Here is a 20486-nt window from a genome sequence, read left to right as displayed (position 1 = left end):
TGTGTGTGTGTGTGTGTGTGTGTGTGTGTGTGTGTGTGTGTGTGTGTGTGTGTGTGTGTGTGTGTGTGTATGTATGTTTGTGTATGTATGTGTGTGCAATCACCTAGTTGAGATTGCAGGGGTCGAGTCCAAGCTCCTGTGTGTGTGTGCGTGTGTATGTGTATGAGTGTGTGTGTGTGTGTATGAGTGGGTGTGTGTGTGTGTGTGTGTGTGTGTATGAGAGTGTGTGCATGTGTGTGTATGAGTTTGTGTATGTGTGTGTGTGTGTGTGTGTGTGTGTGTGTGTGTGTGTGTGTGTGTGTGTGTGTGTGTGTGTGTGTGTGTGTGTGTGCTTATGTGTGTGTGTGTATGAATTTGTATATGTGTGTGTGTGTGTGTGTGTGTGTGTGTGTGACTCAACAATCAATATTTGCACCAATAACTCACTACAGTTGTGACCGGGTGTGGAAGTGTGAATTGCTCATTACTCTATAATTTGTTCATGATTTTAGCCATGTATAAACGTAAGTAACCATTCTTATAGTATTCATTACCTTTGTAACTTGTGAGTTCATTACCTTGTACCTAGTTCAGCCATCCAAACTTTGGGGCCCAGTCCCTGGACCCATTGTGTACCTCTATAATCTGTAAATACCTTTGTAACTTGCCATGATTGTGACTAGACCTACCTGGAGTTCATTACCTTTGTAAATTGTGAGTTCATTACCTTTGTAAATTGTGAGTTCATCACCTCTGTAACTTGCTCAGCATTCAAAACTTTGGAGTCCAGTCCCTGGACCAATTATGTACCTCTGTAATCTTTTAACTACCGCCCACAGGATGGGTATGGGGTGCATAATAAACATATTAAACTAACTAACTAAACTCCGTGCAAGACACCACAAAGTATGAAAAAAAAAATTTTTTGCCACATGAATTATTAATTTTAATACACACAAACTTAAGAAGACATGCACAGTTAATACTCTACTAAGAATATAATACATGACACTTACCTTTATTGAAGATCTGGTGATGATTGATGGGATGGGAGGAGGGGAGAGAGAGTGTTAGTGTTTAGAAGGGGAATCCCCTTTCATTAGGACTTGAGGTGTCAAGTCCTTTTCCGGGGTTACTTCCCTTCTTCTTTTAATGCCACTAGGACCAGCTTGAGAGTCACTTGACCTCTGTCACACAACAAATCTGTCCATAGAGCTCTGTACCTCCCATTCCTTTAAGACTTTCCTAAAATGGGCCATAACATTGTCATTGTAATAGTCACCAGCACGGTTTGCAATAGCTGTGTTGGGGTGATTTTCATCCATAAAGGTTTGCAGTTCAACCCACTTTGCACACATTTCCTTAATTTTTGAAGTAGGCAACTTCCTCAATTTCTCTCTCCCCTCCTCTGAACCAGTTTCCTTAGGTGTGGCCTCTTGCTGTTGAAGATGATCTTGCAGCTCTTCAGTGATTAGTTCTTCATTGTCCTCCTCCACCAACTCTTCCACATCCTCCTCACTAACCTCCAACCTCAAGGACTTCCCAATGCCACAGTGGATTCCTCAACTGGCATATGCTTCTCAGGGTTAGCCCCAAACCCTTCAAAATCCCTTTCTTCTACACATTGTGGCCACAGTTTCTTCCAAGCAGAGTTCAAGGTCCTCTTCGTCACTCCCTCCCCAAACTGAGGATACTAAAGTGATCTTTCCAAAACTCTCTTAGAGTCAATCAAGTGTCTGAGGTCACTTCAAAACACTTTTGAAACACAGCTTTTGTGTAGAGTTTTTTGAAGTTAGAAATGACCTGCTGGTCCATGGGCTGCAGGAGAGGAGTGATATTAGGAGGCAAAAACTTCACCTTAATGAAGCTCATGTCCCTAGAAAGTCGCTCTGCCAAGTCTGAAGGATGACCAGGAGCACTGTCTAATACCAGGAGGCACTTAAGGTCCAGTTTCTTTTCCATTAGGTAAATTTTCACAGTGGTGGCAAATGCATGGTGTAACCAGTCATAGAAAAAGTCCCTAGTGACCCATGCCTTTCTGTTTGCCCTCCACATCACACACAAATTAGCCTTCAGGACATTGTTTTGCCTGAACGCTCTGGGAGTTTCAGAGTGATACACCAATAAAGGCTTCACTTTGCAGTCACCACTAGCATTAGCACACATCAGAAGAGTAAGCCTGTCTTTCATAGGCTTATGTCCTGGGAGTGCCTTTTCCTCCTGAGTAATGTAGGTCCTGGAAATAAATGGTATCAAATACCGACACAGTGGAAATATAAACACATATGCAGTATAATGTGATCCTTTATTGACAACGTTTCACCCACACAGTGGGCTTTTTCAAGTCACACACAGATCTACCTGGGGTGGAAGGTACGGGAGTATTTATAGTCATGTTCAGAATGTTGAGGTCAGGTGGAGAATGCTGCATCTGATGATCAACCGGGTGGAGTTATAGAGTCTTGGGTAGCTTGGCAGGGGTATTGGACAAGTTGTGAGTAGACCTTCTGCAGTGTTCTATGTTCTTATGTGGGATAGCGATGAAGAAGTTTCTTGGCGAGTGGTTCAGCTATGTTATAGAAGCCGTTGTTCTGGTTGAAATTGTTGGTTATAGAGATAAGCGATGATTCCAGGATTCTTCGGTATTGAGTGTTGTCTTCTGTGGCGATAAGTCTTGAGTTTCTGTAGTTAATTAAATGGTTGTGTGAATTGCGATGTTGTACACAGGCATTCCTTGTATCGTCAGTCCTGCTTGCATATTGGTGTTCTGAAATACGTGTTTGGAGGTCTCTTGATGTTTCGCCCACATGTAATTTGTTGCAGTCATTACAAGGGATTATGTATACCCCTGCAGAGGATGGAGGCTTGTCCTGTCTACTACTGGTGATGTCCTTGATGGTCGTGGTTGTGGAGGTAGATACTTGGAATGATGTATTGGAAAGGTTGTTGGAAACATAGTCCTCCCCACCAACTCCATTGCCAAACATGTTTCCAACATCTTTTCCAATACATCATTCCAAGTATCTACCTCCACAACCACGACCATCAAGGACATCACCAGTAGTAGACAGGACAAGCCTCCATCCTCTGCAGGGGTATACATAATCCCTTATCGACATTCGATAAATCCGACATTCGATGCATTTTAACGCAAAAATTTTGCCTCGACATTCGATGGAAAACCCGACATTCAATTCGATTCGTACGAGACGTGTCCACGTGTGGCCTGAACTGCCCCGAGTGTGCCAGTGTTTACAAGCCAGCCAGTGTGCGCGCATCTAAGGATACATTCGGTACATTCCATATTATCCATATTATCACTGTTTTTGGTGCTTGTTTCTGCAAAATAAGTCACCATGGGCCCCAAGAAAGCTTCTGGTGCCAACCCTGTGGTAAAAAGGGTGAGAATTAGTATGGAAATTAAGAACGATTTTGAAGGGTTTGGGGCTAACCCTGAGAAGCCTATGCCAGTTGTGGAATCCATTGTGCCTACTTCAAAAATTAAGGAAATGTGTGCAAAGTGGGTTGAACTGCAAACCTTTATGGATGAAAATCACCCTAACACAGCTACTGCAAGCCGTGCTGGTGACTATTACAATGACAATGTTATGGCCCATTTTAGACAAATCTTAAAGGAACGGCAACAGAGGTCCAGTGACTCTCAAGCTGGTCCTAGTGGCATTAAAAGAAGAAGGGAAGTAACCCCAGTAAAGGACTTGCTACCTCAAGTCCTAATGGAAGGGGATTCCCATTCTAAACAGTAACAACTTCGACACTCTCCCCTCCTCCCATCCCATCAATCATCACCAGATCTTCATTAAAGGTAAGTGTCAATTATTCTATTGTGATTATTCTATTGTTATTATTGTTATTGTAATTATTCTATTGCATTAAATTTAATATTTCATGTGGTAATTTTTTTTTTTCATACTTTTGGGTGTCTTGCACGGATTAATTTGATTTCCATTATTTCTTATGGGGAAAATTAATTCAACTTTCGATATTTTCGACATTCGATATCTCTCAGGAACGGATTGGTATCGAATGTCGAGGGTCCACTGTACTATGGTTGTCTGAAACGGATTAATTGAATTTCCATTATTTCTTATGGGGAAAATGGTTTCGACAGACGTGAATTTCACCATTCATCAGACTCTCTGGAATGGATTAATCACAAAACTCGGGGATCCACTGTATAATAACCTATATGACATGTCAAAATATCTTATTAATGAAAATAAGACACCAGATATATTAAGCAAATTTCCTAAATTTGCTTGTAACAGATAAGTAAACTGTAGATCTAAATCCAAATGTACACCTGTTAACCCTTTTGGGGCCTAGTTCCTAGGCCTTTTGTGCATCCATATGGTCTTGCACTACCCTCCACAGGATGGATATGGTCTTGCACTATCCTCCACAGGATGGATATGGTCTTGCACTATCCTCCACAGGATGGATATGGTCTTGCACTACCCTCCACAGGATGGATATGGTCTTGCACTACCCTCCACAGGATGGATATGGTCTTGCACTACCCTCCACAGGATGGATATGGTCTTGCACTATCCTCCACAGGATGGATATGGTCTTGCACTACCCTCCACAGGATGGATATGGTCTTGCACTACCCTCCACAGGATGGATATGGTCTTGCACTACCCTCCACAGGATGGATATGGTCTTGCACTACCCTCCACAAGATGGATATGGTCTTGCACTACCCTCCACAGGATGGATATGGTCTTGCACTACCCTCCACAAGATGGATATGGTTTTGCACTACCCTCCACAGGATGGATATGGTCTTGCACTATCCTCCACAGGATGGATATGGTCTTGCACTACCCTCCACAGGATGGATATGGTCTTGCACTACCCTCCACAGGATGGATATGGTCTTGCACTACCCTCCACAGGATGGATATGGTCTTGCACTACCCTCCACAAGATGGATATGGTCTTGCACTACCCTCCACAGGATGGATATGGTCTTGCACTATCCTCCACAGGATGGATATCGGGTGCACAATAAACTAGCCACTTAGGTGGCAAAATCTAATCTACTGTATAAACATTTGAAAATATTCTAAAAATTTTATAAATGATATAGAGGTGACATTAAAACAATATCAAAGATGGTTGACATAAACCCACCACCATTAGTATGCTCCTCACTCAGCCACGAATTCGTTTACCGAGAAAGCCCCCGCTTATGCAGAGCATTTCTGGCAACTTAGGTTAATTTTGTCCCTAGGATGTGACCCACACCAGTCGGCTAACATCCAGATACCTACTTACTACTCAGGGAGCAGTGTCAGCAGGCGTAAAGTGACTAACACCCAGGTGTTAGTCACTTAACAGTACTCCGTTGTTAAGTGAGGAGAGGCTATTCTCATTTTTATTTTCTTGCTGTTATTAGTATTATTATTGTTGCTGTTATTATTTATTGTTTATGAAACAGTTGTCAAAAGAACTATGGTCAATGCATTTCTTCTTTTGGGTCATTGACCTCTATGACAGATATCCATAAGGTCAAATAACCTGATTATTTATATATATAAAAGAGCTATTGATCCAACTACAGTGGACCCTTGGCCAAAGAAGACATAGTCTAACGATAAATTCGTCCAATGAAGCGTTGGAATGTAAAAATTTTGGCTCGACCAATGATGAAAAACTCGACCAACATGATTCGTCCTGAATCTCTCCATACAGCCTGAGCGCCTCAGCTGCCCTGCTGTCATTGTTTACAAGCCAGGGTGGATGGTTCCACGTATATATTTGATAAATTTTGTATTATTCCATTGTTTTTAGTGGATGTAACTGCTATATAAGCCACCCTGGGCCCAAAGAAAGCTTCTAGTGCCAACCCTGTGGTAAAAAGGGTGAGAAATACTATCGTACCATGGTCAGCTGCTGCTGCACCACCGTCAGTTGCTGCTGTACCACCGTCAGCTGCTGTTGTACCACCCTCAGCTGCTGCTGCATCACCGTCAGTTGTACTACTCAAAGATGTGGAGAGAGTATTGTTGGTGTGGCTTAACAAGAAACAATACCTGATAAACAATTAACCCCAGAGGGTTAACCACCCAGGATAACCCAAGAAAGTCAGTGCATCATTGAGGACTATCTAACTTATTTCCATTGGGGTCCTTAATCTTGTCCCCCAGTTGACTAACACCCAGGTGAACAGGAAAAAATACCTGGAACTAGTGCTCATATTGGTGAATTTAAGGCCAGCAAAGGTTGGTTTGAGAGATTTAAGAATCATAGTGGCATACACAGTGTGATAAGGCATATTGAAGCTGAACAATTCCAACCCCAACAAGTGTTCAATTGTGACGAAACAGGCCTGTTCTGGAAGAAAATGTCAAACAGTACCTACATTACTCAGGAGGAAAAGACACTCCCAGGACACAAGCCTGTGAAAGACAGGCTAACTTATATGTTATGTTGTAATGCTAGTGGGGATTGTAAAGTGAAGCCTTTACTCATGTATCACTGAAAATCCCAGAGTGTTCAAGAAAAACAGTGTCTCATCACTCATCAATACTCTTCAATAAAGGTAAGTGTCATTTTAACATTTATTTATATAGTTATTGTGCATGTCTCATTGTTTTCTTTGTAGGGAAATGTATATTTCATGAAAAAAAAAAAAAAAATTGTAATACTTTTGGGTGTTTGGAACGGATTAATTGGATTTCCATTATTTCTTATGGGGAAAATTAATTCGACTAACGATAAATTCGCCTAAAGATAAGCTCGCTGGAACGAATTAATAGTGTTGGTTGAGGGTCCACTGTATAGTCAGTGTGTTTTCTCTCTCAAAAGTTGATCCACTTGTCGCACTCTACCTCCCGGTCCCTGTGTTGCAGCTGGCATATGTGTCTGCTGAGGCGCTGGCAGCAGAGATCAGGTCGTCAGTGAACGTTCTCCAGGAGTTCTTCACCAGGAGGAAGAACGCTTACTACCGGGATGCCTTGTTCTTCTTCTCTGTTCATCTGCACAAGATGTTCCCTCACCTCGAGCGCCTCATATTGATGGATATTGATGTTAAGGTACGTTGATGATGCCCTGTGGTGGTTGTTGGTGCTAAGGTGTGTTGATGACCCCCTGTGGTGGTTGTTGGTGTTAAGGTGTGTTGATGACCCCTGTAGTCATTGTTGATGTTGAGGTGTGTTGATGACCCCCTGTTCTGATTGTTGATGTTAAGGTGTGTTGATGACCCCCTGTGCTGGTTGTTGATGTTAAGGTGTGTTGATGACCCCTGTAGTCATTGTTGATGTTAAGGTGTGTTGATGACCCCCTGTAGTCGTTGTTGATGTTAAGGTGTGTTGATGACCCCCTGTAGTCGTTGTTGATGTTAAGGTGTGTTGATGACCCCTGTAGTCGTTGATGTTAAGGTGTGTTGATGACCGCCTGTAGTCGTTGTTGATGTTGAGGTGTGTTGATGACCCCCTGTGCTGTTTGTTGATGTTAAGGGGTGTTGATGACCCCCTGTGGTGATTGTTGATGTTAAGGTGTGTTGATGACCCCCTGTAGTCGTTGATGTTAAGGTGTGTTGATGGCCCCCTGTGCTGATTGTTGATGTTAAGGAGTGTTGATGACTCCCTGTGGTGGTTGTTGGTGTTAAGGTGTGTTGATGACCCCCTGTAGTCGTTGATGTTAAGGTGTGTTGATGACCCCCTGTGGTTGTTGTTGATGTTAAGGTGTGTTGATGACCCCCTGTGGTGGTTGTTAATGTTAAGGTGTGTTGATGACCCCCTGTAGTCGTTGATGTTAAGGTGTGTTGATGACCCCCTGTAGTCATTGTTGATGTTAAGGTGTGTTGATGACCCTCTGTGCTGGTTGTTGATGTTAAGGTGTGTTGATGACCCCCTGTAGTCGTTGTTGATGTTAAGGTGTGTTGATGACCCCCTGTAGTCGTTGTTGATGTTAAGGTGTGTTGATGACCCCTGTAGTCGTTGATGTTAAGGTGTGTTGATGACCGCCTGTAGTCGTTGTTGATGTTGAGGTGTGTTGATGACCCCCTGTGCTGTTTGTTGATGTTAAGGGGTGTTGATGACCCCCTGTGGTGGTTGTTGATGTTAAGGTGTGTTGATGACCCCCTGTGCTGATTGTTGATGTTAAGGAGTGTTGATGGCCCCCTGTGCTGATTGTTGATGTTAAGGTGTGTTGATGGCCCCCTGTGCTGATTGTTGATGTTAAGGAGTGTTGATGGCCCCCTGTGCTGATTGTTGATGTTAAGGTGACCCCCTTGCTGATTGTTGATGTTAAGGTGTGTTGATGGCCCCCTGTGCTGATTGTTGATGTTAAGGAGTGTTGATGGCCCCCTGTGCTGATTGTTGATGTTAAGGTGTGTTGATGACCCCCTGTGCTGATTGTTGATGTTAAGGTGTGTTGATGACCCCCTGTGCTGATTGTTGATGTTAAGGTGTGTTGATGGCCCCCTGTGCTGATTGTTGATGTTAAGGTGTGTTGATGGCCCCCTGTGCTGATTGTTGATGTTAAGGAGTGTTGATGACCCCCTGTGCTGATTGTTGATGTTAAGGAGTGTTGATGACCCCCTGTGCTGATTGTTGATGTTAAGGAGTGTTGATGGCCCCCTGTGCTGATTGTTGATGTTAAGGAGTGTTGATGGCCCCCTGTGCTGATTGTTGATGTTAAGGTGTGTTGATGGCCCCCTGTGCTGATTGTTGATGTTAAGGAGTGTTGATGACCCCCTGTGCTGATTGTTGATGTTAAGGTGTGTTGATGACCCCCTGTGCTGATTGTTGATGTTAAGGGGTGTTGATGACCCCCTGTGGTGGTTGTTAATGTTAAGGTGTGTTGATGACCCCCTGTAGTCATTGATGTTAAGGTGTGTTGATGACCCCCTGTAGTCATTGTTGATGTTAAGGTGTGTTGATGACCCCCTGTGGTGGTTGTTAATGTTAAGGTGTGTTGATGACCCCCTGTAGTCATTGATGTTAAGGTGTGTTGATGACCCCCTGTAGTCATTGTTGATGTTAAGGTGTGTTGATGACCCCCTGTGGTAGTTGTTGATGTTAAGGTGTGTTGATGACCCCCTGTAGTCATTGATGTTAAGGTGTGTTGATGACCCCCTGTAGTCATTGTTGATGTTAAGGTGTGTTGATGACCCCCTGTAGTCATTGATGTTAAGGTGTGTTGATGACCCCCTGTGGTAGTTGTTGATGTTAACCCTTTCAGGGTCCACAGGTCCTCTCAGAGACTCGTTCTCAGGGTCGGCCAAATTTAAAAAAAAAAAATTATTTTTTCTTATGAAAAGATAGAGAATCTTTTCTCGATCATAATGACACCAAAAGTGTGAAATTTGATGGAAAACTTACGGAATTATGCTCTTGTGAAGTTAGCGGTCTCGACGATGTTTACGCATCGGCGATTTTGCCCACTTTGAGCCCTATTTTTGGCAAATTCCTGTGTACTAGTCGACAAAAATCATAACTATTTCTCTAGAACTCCGTTTTTTCTATTGAATGAGTACAAGAAACCACCCATTTACTGATTTCAACTATCCAATACAGTGGTCAGAATTTAGCAATTTTGCCAATTTCATACAAATTTCAAAAGATGCCAATTTCCAAATAGGGTCCAGAATAAACAAGAAAGACATTCCTGGCACTAAAATAACATTTACTCTGTTCATTAGTCACATCCCCAGGCCCCTCTTATATTTCTTTGGCTTTCCACTTTGAATTTTTATTCTTACAAAAAAAATAAGATTTACTGTTATGCAGACTACTGCATTAGTGTAGAAATGGTATAAATAATATCAGCGCACTTGTGAAAGAATATTAGACTCACCAGTTGACGTGTATTGGACGCTTGACATGATTTGTTTACTTTTGAACTTTGGTAAAAATCGAACATTTCTGCTACTTTGAGCTCAATTTCAAAGTACTTTTCATTGCAAGACCAGTCAAAATCATCTCAATTTCTGTAATATGTCTTCCATTCTATAAAATGAGACCAAGAAAACTAGAATACAACAATAAATACCATATGAAAATACAGTGCAAAGTCGGTGTTTTATTCCAAAAACACGGTCAAATTTTTTTTTTCTCATTATGCACTGTGTGCTGCAGGATTTTTTTTTATACTGCACACACTGACCACATAGACCCATTCTTTCATATGTAGGCCTACCAGCTTTCTCTCACTAGATTTGAGAGCGCTAGAATTTAGGCGTACTAGTACATCAAAAGCCCTGGGTCATAAGCCGTACTAGTATGGCCGAAACCCTCAAAGGGTTAAGGCGTGTTGATGACCCCGTGTGGTGGTTGTTGATGTTAAGGTGCAGTGATGACCCCCTGTGGTCATTGTTGATGTTAAGGTGTGTTGATGGCCCCCTGTGGTGGTTGCTGATGTTAAGGTGTGTTGATGACCCCCTGTGGTGGTTGTCGATGTTCAGGTGTGTTGATGACCACTGTGATGGTTGTTGATGTTAAGGTGTGTTGATGCCTCCTGTGATGGTTGTTGATGTTAAGGTGTATTGATGTCCTCTGTGATGGTTGTTGATGTTAAGGTGCATTGATGACCCCTGTGATGATTGTTGATGTTAAGGTGCAGTGATAACCCCCTGTGGTGGTTGTTGATGTTAAGGTGTGTTCAGGGCCGGATTAAGAAGTCTCCGGGCCCTAGGCGAAGCGACCCCTTCCAGCTTGGGGGTGGGGGGGGGGTCGGTGTGAGCCTGTTTAAGGTCTAATTAAATACATTCTGGCTATTTAGATTAAATTTAATAGGGAAAGTACATCAAGACAACCAAAACCATTTACCAACAGCCATTATAACTATCTTGTTAAATCATGTATTTTAAAGAGAATAAACTCAAGACAGCATAGTATTACTAGATTAGGCTATTAAAGTAGTGACATCATGTACCTATTATATTCAGCATAACCACTACAGCACTATTATTCCCTTTATAAATCACTGACCATTATTGTTATCATTGCATCATGCATAAGACTATCAAATCATATAAACTACAGAAAATTGGAGAGGAATCTCCCATACTCACCCATTAGCGGGAAAACACAGCTGTTCTGATGTAAACAAAGGCGTGTTGAGTGTTGCCGTCTATGGTTAGATTTATTTATTTTTATTTTATTTTATTTCATTATTTATTTTTGTTTTGATTAATTTTTAAAAATCAATTTTACTCTCCAAACACTTGAACTTTTTAGGTAGGGACCCCTTTGTACTTGCACCATGTTCACAGTCTTGGATGAGCCCCTGAACCCCTTGGACCGCGGGGCCCCCAAATGCAGGGGGCCCTAGGCAAATGCCTAGTTTGCCTATGCGGTAATCTGGCCCTGGGTGTGTTGATAATCCCCTGTGGTGGTTGTTGATGTAAAGGTGTGTTGATGACCCCCCTGTGGTGGTTGTTAATGTTAAGGTGCATTGATGACCCCCTGTGGTGGTTGTCGATGTTAAGGTGCATTGATGACCCCTGTGATTGTTGATGTTAAGGTGCATTGATGACCCCTGTGGTGGTTGTTGGTGTTAAGGTGTGATGATGACCCCTGTGGTGGTTGTTGATGTTAATTTGCATTGATGACCCCTGTGATAGTTGTTGATGTTAAGGTGTGTTGATGACCACTGTGATGGTTGTTGATGTTAAGGTGTGTTGATGCCCCCTGTGATGGTTGTTGATGTTAAGGTGCATTGATGACTCCTGTGATGGTTGTTGATGTTAAGGTGCATTGATGACCCCTGTGATGGTTGTTGATGTTAAGGTGCATTGATGACCCCTGTGATTGTTGATGTTAAGGTGCATTGATGACCCCTGTGGTGGTTGTTGGTGTTAAGGTGTGATGATGACCCCTGTGGTGGTTGTTGATGTTAATTTGCATTGATGACCCCTGTGATAGTTGTTGATGTTAAGGTGCATTGATGACCCCTGTGGTGGTTATTGATGTTAAGGTGTGTTGATGACCCCTGTGGTGGTTGTTGATGTTAAGGTGTGTTGATGACCCCCCTGTGGTGGTTGTTGATGTTAAAGTGTGTTGGTGACCCCCCTGTGGTGGTTGTTGATGTTAAAGTGTGTTGATGACCCCCCTGTGGTGGTTGTTGATGTTAAAGTGTGTTGATGACCCCCCTGTGGTGGTTGTTGATGTTAAAGTGTGTTGATAACCCCCTGTGATGGCTGATGTTAAGGTGCACTGATGACCCCTGTAATGGTTGTTGATTATTAATATAATCAAAAAGAAGCGCTAAGCCACAAGGGCTATACAGCGCTGCAGGGTAGGGAAGGAAGCGAGGGTATTGGATGGCAGAAGGGAGGAGGGATGATCAGCAGGTTACAGAAAACAGCGGGGCAGGGGATAGTGCAGGGGTAGAGGGTAGCAAGAGATCGAGGTAGAAAGGGCTGAAGGTATCATCAGAGTTTGTGAAGCCAGTTGTTGTCAAAAAGTCAGTGAGAGAGTCCGGATGAAAGGTGGGTCCATCAGTGAGAAGGGAAGGTAAAGAGAGAGCAGCGGAGCGAAGACGACGATGGAGGTAAATTCTGCGTGCTCGTTGATAAAGTGGGCAGTCCAACAGAATGTGGCTGACTTATAATGGAGCTTGGCAATTCTCACAGAGAGGAGCAAGACGCCTCTCCATGAGATATCCATGAGTAAGACGAGTATGGCCAATGCGAAGACGGGAGAGAGTAGTCTCCCAACCTCGACACTGGTGACAAGAAGACGGCCAGTAACCTATATTCGGTTTAATAGATTGAAGTTTGTTACCGAGTAGAGTAGACCAATGTTGTTGCCAACGGGTGTGAAGATGGGTAGCTATTGCAGCAAAATAGTCCGTAAATGGAACACCTCTGTATGAAACTGGTAGGTCATGTACTGCTGACCGCGCAGCAGTGTCTGCCTGTTCATTGCCCTGTACGTCAACATGACCAGGGACCCAACAAAAAACAATATCTTTATGCTTGGTAGAGATGCGGCGTAGCCAAAGTTGGATACGGAGGACTAAGGGGTGAGGTGTATCAAATTTCTGTATAGCCTGTAAAGCACTAAGGGAGTCTGAGACAACCACAAATGATGACACAGGCATAGATGCAATATGGATAAGTGCTGCAAGAATGGCATACAATTCAGCAGTAAAGATACTAGCCGAAGATAGTAAATGCCCTTGTACGACACTGTCCGGAAACACTGCTGCGAATCCTACGCCATCAGAAGACTTAGAGCCATCTGTGTGCATTGCAATGGCATGAGAATGAGAGTGGAAGTGGTCAAGAAAAACAGAGCAGGAAGCTACAGTAGACAGTTGGGCTTTCGAGCAAGGGAGTGAGAAAGAACAGACTCGAACACCTGGAACTTCCCAGGGGGGTAGGAAAAAGTGAGATGCTACATGAACATAGAAAGGTGGAAATTGAAGAGAAGACAAGAGTGAATGTAGGCGAAGAGAGAAGGGACGGAACAAACAGGGGCGGCGAACAAATAAAGAATATCTACTGACATCGGTGACCATTCTATAAATAGAAGGACTGCAGAGATCATGAGAGCGCACATAGTAGCGAAGGCAATGGGTATCATGGCGATCGGATAAGGATGGAACGTTCGCTTCTGCATGGAGGCTCTCAACAAGGAAAGAGCGAAAAGCACCAAGGCATAAATGTAATCCTTGGTGATGAATGGGGTTGAGGCTAGATAGAGTAGCAGGAGAGGCAGCTGAATAGATCTGGTCACCATAATCAAGTTTCGATAAAATGAGGGTGGAATGTAGGCGAAGGAGAGTTCGACGATCAGCTCTCCATGAAAGATGAGCAAGGGTTTTAAGAAGGTTCGGCTGGCTGTGACAAGTTGTCTTCAGAGAGGTAATGTGAGGTTTCCAGGATAACCTACGGTCAAAGAGGAGGCCTAGAAACCTGACTGTATCACGTTCAGGGATACGGGTGCCATAGAGGTATAAGGATGATCGGAGATGACAGAGTGTCTAGTGAAAGTAATTTGGTGAGTTTTGGTACTGGAAAATTTAAACCCATATGTGGTGGCCCAATTGGAAACACGGTCAACCGCATGCTGGAGAGAAACTGTAATGAGGTGACAGTCAGCGCCTGCACAGGCAATAGTGAAGTCATCAACATAGAGTGATGACCAAATATTGGATGGAAGACTAGAGGCCAAATCATTTATAGCAAGGAGAAAAAGTGTTGTGCTCAGAACACATCCCTGGGGGACACCTTCAGCTTGGATAAAGTCTGGGGAGAGCACATTATTAACCCGAACACGGAAATGTCTGTCAGTTAAAAAGTTCTTAACGAAGGATGGTAGATTGCCTCAAAGGCCTAAGGAGTGGGCTTGGGCCAAAATATTATACCTCCAAGTTGTGCCATATGCCTTCTCAAGGTCAAAAAATATGGCAATAACTGAGTGGTTATTCGCAAAGGCATTACGAACATACATATCCAAGCGTAGTAAGGGGTCTATGGTAGAACGGCCCTTATGAAAGCCATATTGACAAGTGGAGAGACTGTTGTGTGTCTCTATATTACAACCCAGGATTCCAAATGGCCTGTTATCCCGGGTGTAATGGGAGCAAAATTAACACAGCAGAAAAAGTTTAGACTTATATTATCCTTCACCAATTTAGAACAGCAATATGTACACTATGTACAGTGATAAGTATAGTGCACTCCACAGTAAGCAAGGCAGAAATAGAAGCCACAAGATAGCAGACCGTGCTTCAACCAGCTCTAGAATGGAAATGACAAGGGCAGACAGGAGAGTGGTACCCACATAACCTCTGCGATTGCCAAAACCATCTTCTTATTGGCTAGAACCTGGTCACTAGTTGAACGACGGGGCCCCATCATCAACTCTTAGCAACCTGGTTCGCTGGTTGGGGGAGATAGCCTGTAAATGAGGGTGTGTACATGCGCCGAATAAAGGTTACGTACTCTTTGCATGCCACACTTTAAATACCACACTAAATGTCTATTTACCAGGTGTTCCATCACTTTGCAAACTGCACTGGTAAGAGCAGTGGGATGATAGTGGGAGGCTTCATGTCCCGTAGTACCCGGTTTGCGGAAAGGGAGAACAATGGCAGATTTCCACAGCTGTGGAAGAACTCCTTGTGACCAAATAAGATTGAAAAGGCATAATAGGACTGCAAGGGCTGACTGATGTAAATGTTGTAGCATACGAATATGAATGTCATCGGGGCCAGCTGCCGATGATCGGCAAGCTGAGAGTGTTACCTCCAGTTCCTGAAGTGTAAAAGGCGCATTATACTGTTCTTCTCTGAGAGAAGAAAAGTCCAAGTGCTAACTCTCTGGCAGACTTTGAGGAAAGAAACGAGGGACATAGATGGAGCCCCTGAGAAATACAGACCAGATGATTGCCAATTTCATTGGCAACATCTAGTGGGTTTGCTATATCAACACTGGCAACCCTCAGAACAGGAGCCGGGTCAGGAGAATATTTACCACTCAGTTTTCGTACTTTTTTCCAGACTGCACTCATAGAGGAAGCAGAGGTGATGGTGGAGACATAATCTCGCCAGCAAGTGCTTTTAGCATCACGGATGACACGGCGAGTGATCGCACGCTTTTCCTTAAAATCAAGAAGTCTCTCTGTGGTACTGTTGTACCGGTACCTGCCCCACGCAGCGCGTTTCAAACGTACTGCACGAGCACAAGCAGGAGACCACCAAGGCACGCATTTCTGAGAATGCCTGCCCGAAGTTTGGGGTATAGAATGAGAAGCTGCGGTTAAAACGGAGGATGAGAAGAGGTGTAAAAGCTCATCAATGGAGGACGAAGAAGGAACCTTACTAAAAACAGTTAGTTGTGAGTAAAGGTTCCAATTTTCCTGATCAAATTGCCAGCGTGGGTTACGAAGAGGTGGTGAATATGAAGGGGAAGTAAAAATGATTGGGAAATGATTGCTGTCATGTAAATCCGGGAGAATAGACCAGGTGAAGTCTAATGCGGCGGAGGAAGAGCAGACTGGGAGATCGATGCAAGAGAGAGTATGAGTCCGAGGATCAAAATGGGTGTGAGTACCTGTATTTAAAACATGGAGGGGGCGGGTTTGCAAGAAAAGCCTCTAACTGAATGCCACGGGAATCACAGTGAGACCCCCCCCCAGAGGAAATGATGGGCATTAAATTCGCCAAGTAACAGAAGTGGTGGCGGTAATGACGAAACAAGAAAGGCAATATCCGGGATAGATAATGCCCGAGAAGGAGAGAGATATAAAGAACAGAGCGTATACCACCTATGCAAGTGGATACGAGCTGCTGTGTAATGCAGCGAAGTACGAACAAATAGCTGATGATACGGAATATGAGTGCATAGAAGAAGGGCACTTTCATTAAAGGTCCCATCAGGAAAAGGATCTGAAGAATACAATAAATTATAGGCTGAGATGGGATAGATAATGGCAGAGTGTAATTTTGGTTCCTGTAAGCAAACACCAACAGGGGAAAACTGGGAGAGCAACATCTGTGGCTCGCCCCGATTACCCCTGAGGCCGCGAATATTCCATTGTAAATAGGCCATGATTGGCAATGATAAAAATACCTGAAATCCGCAGGTAAGGGTACCTACGGACTAGAGGGGTTAGAAAAGTCCACATGCGGTGGCAAAGGAAAACGTTCAAGCAGCGAAGGAACGGTGCGTTGTGAAGAAAGGAGTTGTGCAGATGGAGAAGAGGAAAAAGAAGGAACAGAGGGTGGATCAGTGTCTATTGATGGTTTGGTCTCTGCAATATATTCAGAGATTACTTCAAGTATTTCGGAGTTCAGAGACGTCGTATGGGAGACAATATTGGAGATGGAAGGAGGAGGAGTTTGAGTAACGATTGGAGCTGTAATGGACTGTACCAAGGTGGGGGGGGGGGCAAAAGGGTGGAGGGAACTGGAGAAGTGTGGGAGGGGACAGAAGAGGCAGAAACCTGGGAGGTGGCAGAAGAGGAAGAAACTTGGGAGGGGACAAGGGAGGAAGACACAGTACGAGGAGGAGGATGAACCTCCACACTTGTAACGAGCCAGTGAAAGGGGAAGACCCAGGTACAGAGACTGGGAGGGTAAAATGTGGAGGTGGATGAAGGGAAGGAGGGGTTAAAGGAGATTTTTTTGGACCTCTGAGAAGTAGAGGGACGATTGGGAGGAGGTGTCGTACGAGGTCTTGTCGATACCGGGGTTTGTGAGGGAGAACACGAAAAAGTGAGGACAGACTGAGGAGTTGAAGTAGTGACGTCTGAGCCCAGGACAGCAAAAGAATTAGATACAGGAGTGACTGTGGGACTGGCAGCCACAGAGGAGGCTGCAGAAGATGTGACCCCAGAAGTGGGGGGACGCTTTGAAACACGAGAATAAGAAACACGGGGCAGTCTCCCTTGGAGGCGGAGATGAGAAACCACCATAGCATAAGGGAGACCTTCTGCCTCTTTGAGGCAATGAATTTCCCGCTCATTTAAGTAGACCTGGCAATGGCGAGAGTACGAAGGGTGAGCCTCGTGACAATTAAGGCAAGAAGGAGGTCGACTGCAAGACATATTAGAATGGTCATTGGCACCACAGACTGGGCATTTGGCTATAGATCTGCAATATTTTGCTGGGTGGCCAAATCGCCAGCAATTCCTACACTGTTGCAGTGTAGGGATCACCTTCCGAACTTGTAACCAATGTCCTGCTATATAAACAGAGGATGGGAGTTCACGGCTGTCAAAAGTTTAACGAGCCACATTGCAAGGGTATCTATCGTCTTTGCCCGCGGGCAGGAAGAACATAAGTGTCTACCTTGAGAATTGGGAGATCTTGGAGTTCCAACTGTTCGAGAATGTCAGTGCCACATGTCTGGAAATTCTGTTGGACTATGGTATGGGGCAGAATAACAGTACCACTACAAGAATTGAGGGAATGATGTTTTTCGATAGTGATAGGAATGGTATCGATATGTGAAAGAAGAGAAAGATCATGAGCTTGGGTAGAATTCTGGACTGTGATGATGCACGTACCACTCTTAAGAGCATGAAAGGAAATGTCTCTACCAACGTGGCATAGGAGCACTTTGCCAATACTATGGTCGGAAAGATAGGCAGTAGAAGTCGGTCTTAATGTAAAGAATTTAGTCCATTGTGTGGTCTGAAACTGAGTGTGGAGAGGGAGTGCATGACATGTCGGTCTTTTCCGAGTAGAATGGGAAGGTAACGAAGTAACGTCATCAGGAGATTGTCGTTGGCGTTTAGAAGTGGGACCAGAGTCGGTCCGATGTGGGATGGGCTGGCAATTCGAAAACCGCCGCACCGTAGAGGGAGAAGCTGGAAGCATAGTCAAAGGAGAGCGGAGGTCAGACAAATCGAAGGAGTCAGTCGAAACCCCGGCACCTGAAGCGGGTGATGAAACAGCACCAGCAAGAGGTACAGGGGCCTTAGGAATGTCTGAAGAGTGGCCAAAAGACGAAGCGAGGTCAGAGCGGGGTGCGGTAACAATAAGGGGCCCGGGGGTAGAGGGAGTCATGGATCGGGTACTCCATGGTTAGGTTACTTCTTTCTTTTTGTTTTTAAGAAAAAAAAAAGAAGAAAATAAAATAAAAAAAAAAAAAAAGGGGAGACCGGGGAGGGATAGTTCCTGGGAGGAATGAAAGTGCCAGAAATCTCCCTCCATGCCCAAGAGGACCTTAGCACCGCAAGTAGCGCAGATGCAGCATGGAACCCGTACCATACCCTACCCATCATGCCAGTAAACCAGCAATCCGGGATAGCAACCTCACATCTGCCGAGCTACCTTGGTGGACAAAAGAGAGGGCAGCCGGATATCTGCCACAAAGCATACCTCCTTCGGCCACCACCCCCAGAATCCGAAAGGTGGCTTCCAGAGATACCCATCGCCCGAAAGACACCCAAAGCTGCCCTCCTGGATACCGGAGAGGGATTGGGACATCCTCAGGTGATCCAGATTCTACGGCAAACTACGCCACCGCCAAGAACCTCAATGGAATGGGATGGACCCCTGTACCCTTTCCCCTACCTAGGAACTAGCACGCCTGTGGGAAAAAATCCCAAAGGCCAAAAAAGGAAGGGCAAAAGGGAGGGGTGGGGAGGAGGAGGAAAGGAAAAAGGGGAGGATGGGATAGGGAAGAGGGGATTGGGGGGTAATTAGGTTCGGTCTGAGAAAGGAGACCGACAGGTCTAATTCCTCAGACCAAGAGCCTCTTCACCACGCCAAGGAGTCCCCCTTGAAGAGGAATTGTTGTTGATGGCTCCTGTGATGGTTGTTAATGAATACTGATGTGTGTGTGACAGATGGGTACGGTCAGTTCTCTTGATCTTACAGGTGACACTGACAGTCATTCTTTCACTTAGTCATTCTTACACTGACAGTCATTCTTACACTGACAGTCATTCTTACACTGGCAGTCATTCTTACACTGACAGTCATTCATACACTGGCAGTCATTCTTACACTGACAGTCATTCTTACACTGACAGTCATTCATACACTGGCAGTCATTCTTACACTGGCAGTCATTCTTACAATAACAGTAGTTCTTGCACCAACAGTTGATCTTGCATGAATTGCCATTCTTACACTGACAAGTCATTCTTAACCTTACAGGTGAAGGGTGACATCGCAGAACTACACTCTCATTTCGAGCGCTTCACTGCTGACAACATCCTGGGCATGACCCTAGAGCAGTCACCGGTGTACCGTCATGTGCTGTCTCAATACCGTCGCCTCCACCCTGACACCACTCTGGGGTCGCCCCCTGGTCCCGGTGCTGGCACTGGCCTGGGGTCGGTGCCAGCCACCCAAGGCGGCTTCCCGGGGTTCAATAGTGGAGTCGTTCTGGTCGCTGTCGACCGCCTGCGTCGTTCTGATGTTATACGTGAGTTGAGGCCGCTGGAATTGTGACCTACTTGGCTAAATTGGGACTTATATACCGTATACACAGCTAAATTGTAGACTACAGGTAGTCCTCACTTAATGACCGAGTTGGGTTCCTGAGAGTGACTTTGTCAATGGTCCAAGTCGGACCGAAACGTCGTCGTAAGCTTCTGTCTTCTATGTGCGGGTTATTTGTGTATCGTTCCAGTCACGGTATTGTGCCTTTTTGTTATTTATTTATTTGAGTAGGTTATTGAGTGAATTGGTCACTAAACGAGGAGTCGCCCCTTACTGATACATACTTCCAGTACACGGTACTGGTAGTGGGTTTGTGTCAGCTATCTTTACATATTGTTTTGATGTCACCTTTGTACCATTTATAACATTTTTAGTATATTAAAACCTGAACTAGGCATTAAAAACAATGAAGTATGATACACAGTACACATTACTTACCTTAAAATATTTGTAATCTTAACAGTACACTCATTACTTACCTTAAAATATTTGTAATCTTAACAGTACACTCATTACCTACCTTAAAATATTTGTAATCTTAACAGTACACTCATTACTTACCTTAAAATATTTGTAATCTTAACAGTACACTCATTACTTACCTTAAAATATTTGTAATCTTAACA

At 44.3% G+C, this 20486-nt stretch overlaps 1 protein-coding gene across 4 annotated transcripts in view; it reads left to right on the top strand.

The window, feature by feature from the left end:
* Positions 1-20486, top strand: part of LOC128700927 (xyloside xylosyltransferase 1) — an 85583-nt gene that overhangs the window by 29317 nt on the left and 35780 nt on the right. For 3 of the 4 annotated variants that reach the window (XR_011391115.1, XR_011391114.1, XM_070080227.1), the window contains exons 2-3: positions 6858-7040; positions 19573-19843. Coding sequence is in view for 2 of the 4 variants with exons in the window: in XM_070080227.1 (XP_069936328.1) it covers positions 6858-7040; positions 19573-19843 (454 nt within the window). In the remaining 2 variants the exon portion in view is untranslated. The remainder of the gene's footprint in view (positions 1-6857; positions 7041-19572; positions 19844-20486) is intronic. The other variant, XM_070080229.1, reaches the window with a different exon arrangement.

The sequence above is a fragment of the Cherax quadricarinatus genome, unplaced genomic scaffold (assembly GCF_038502225.1).
Source record: "Cherax quadricarinatus isolate ZL_2023a unplaced genomic scaffold, ASM3850222v1 Contig239, whole genome shotgun sequence".
Classification (NCBI taxonomy): Eukaryota; Metazoa; Arthropoda; class Malacostraca; order Decapoda; family Parastacidae; genus Cherax; species Cherax quadricarinatus.
The sequence above is the reverse complement of the archived record's forward strand: the minus strand, read 5'-3'. Positions and strand labels throughout refer to the sequence as shown.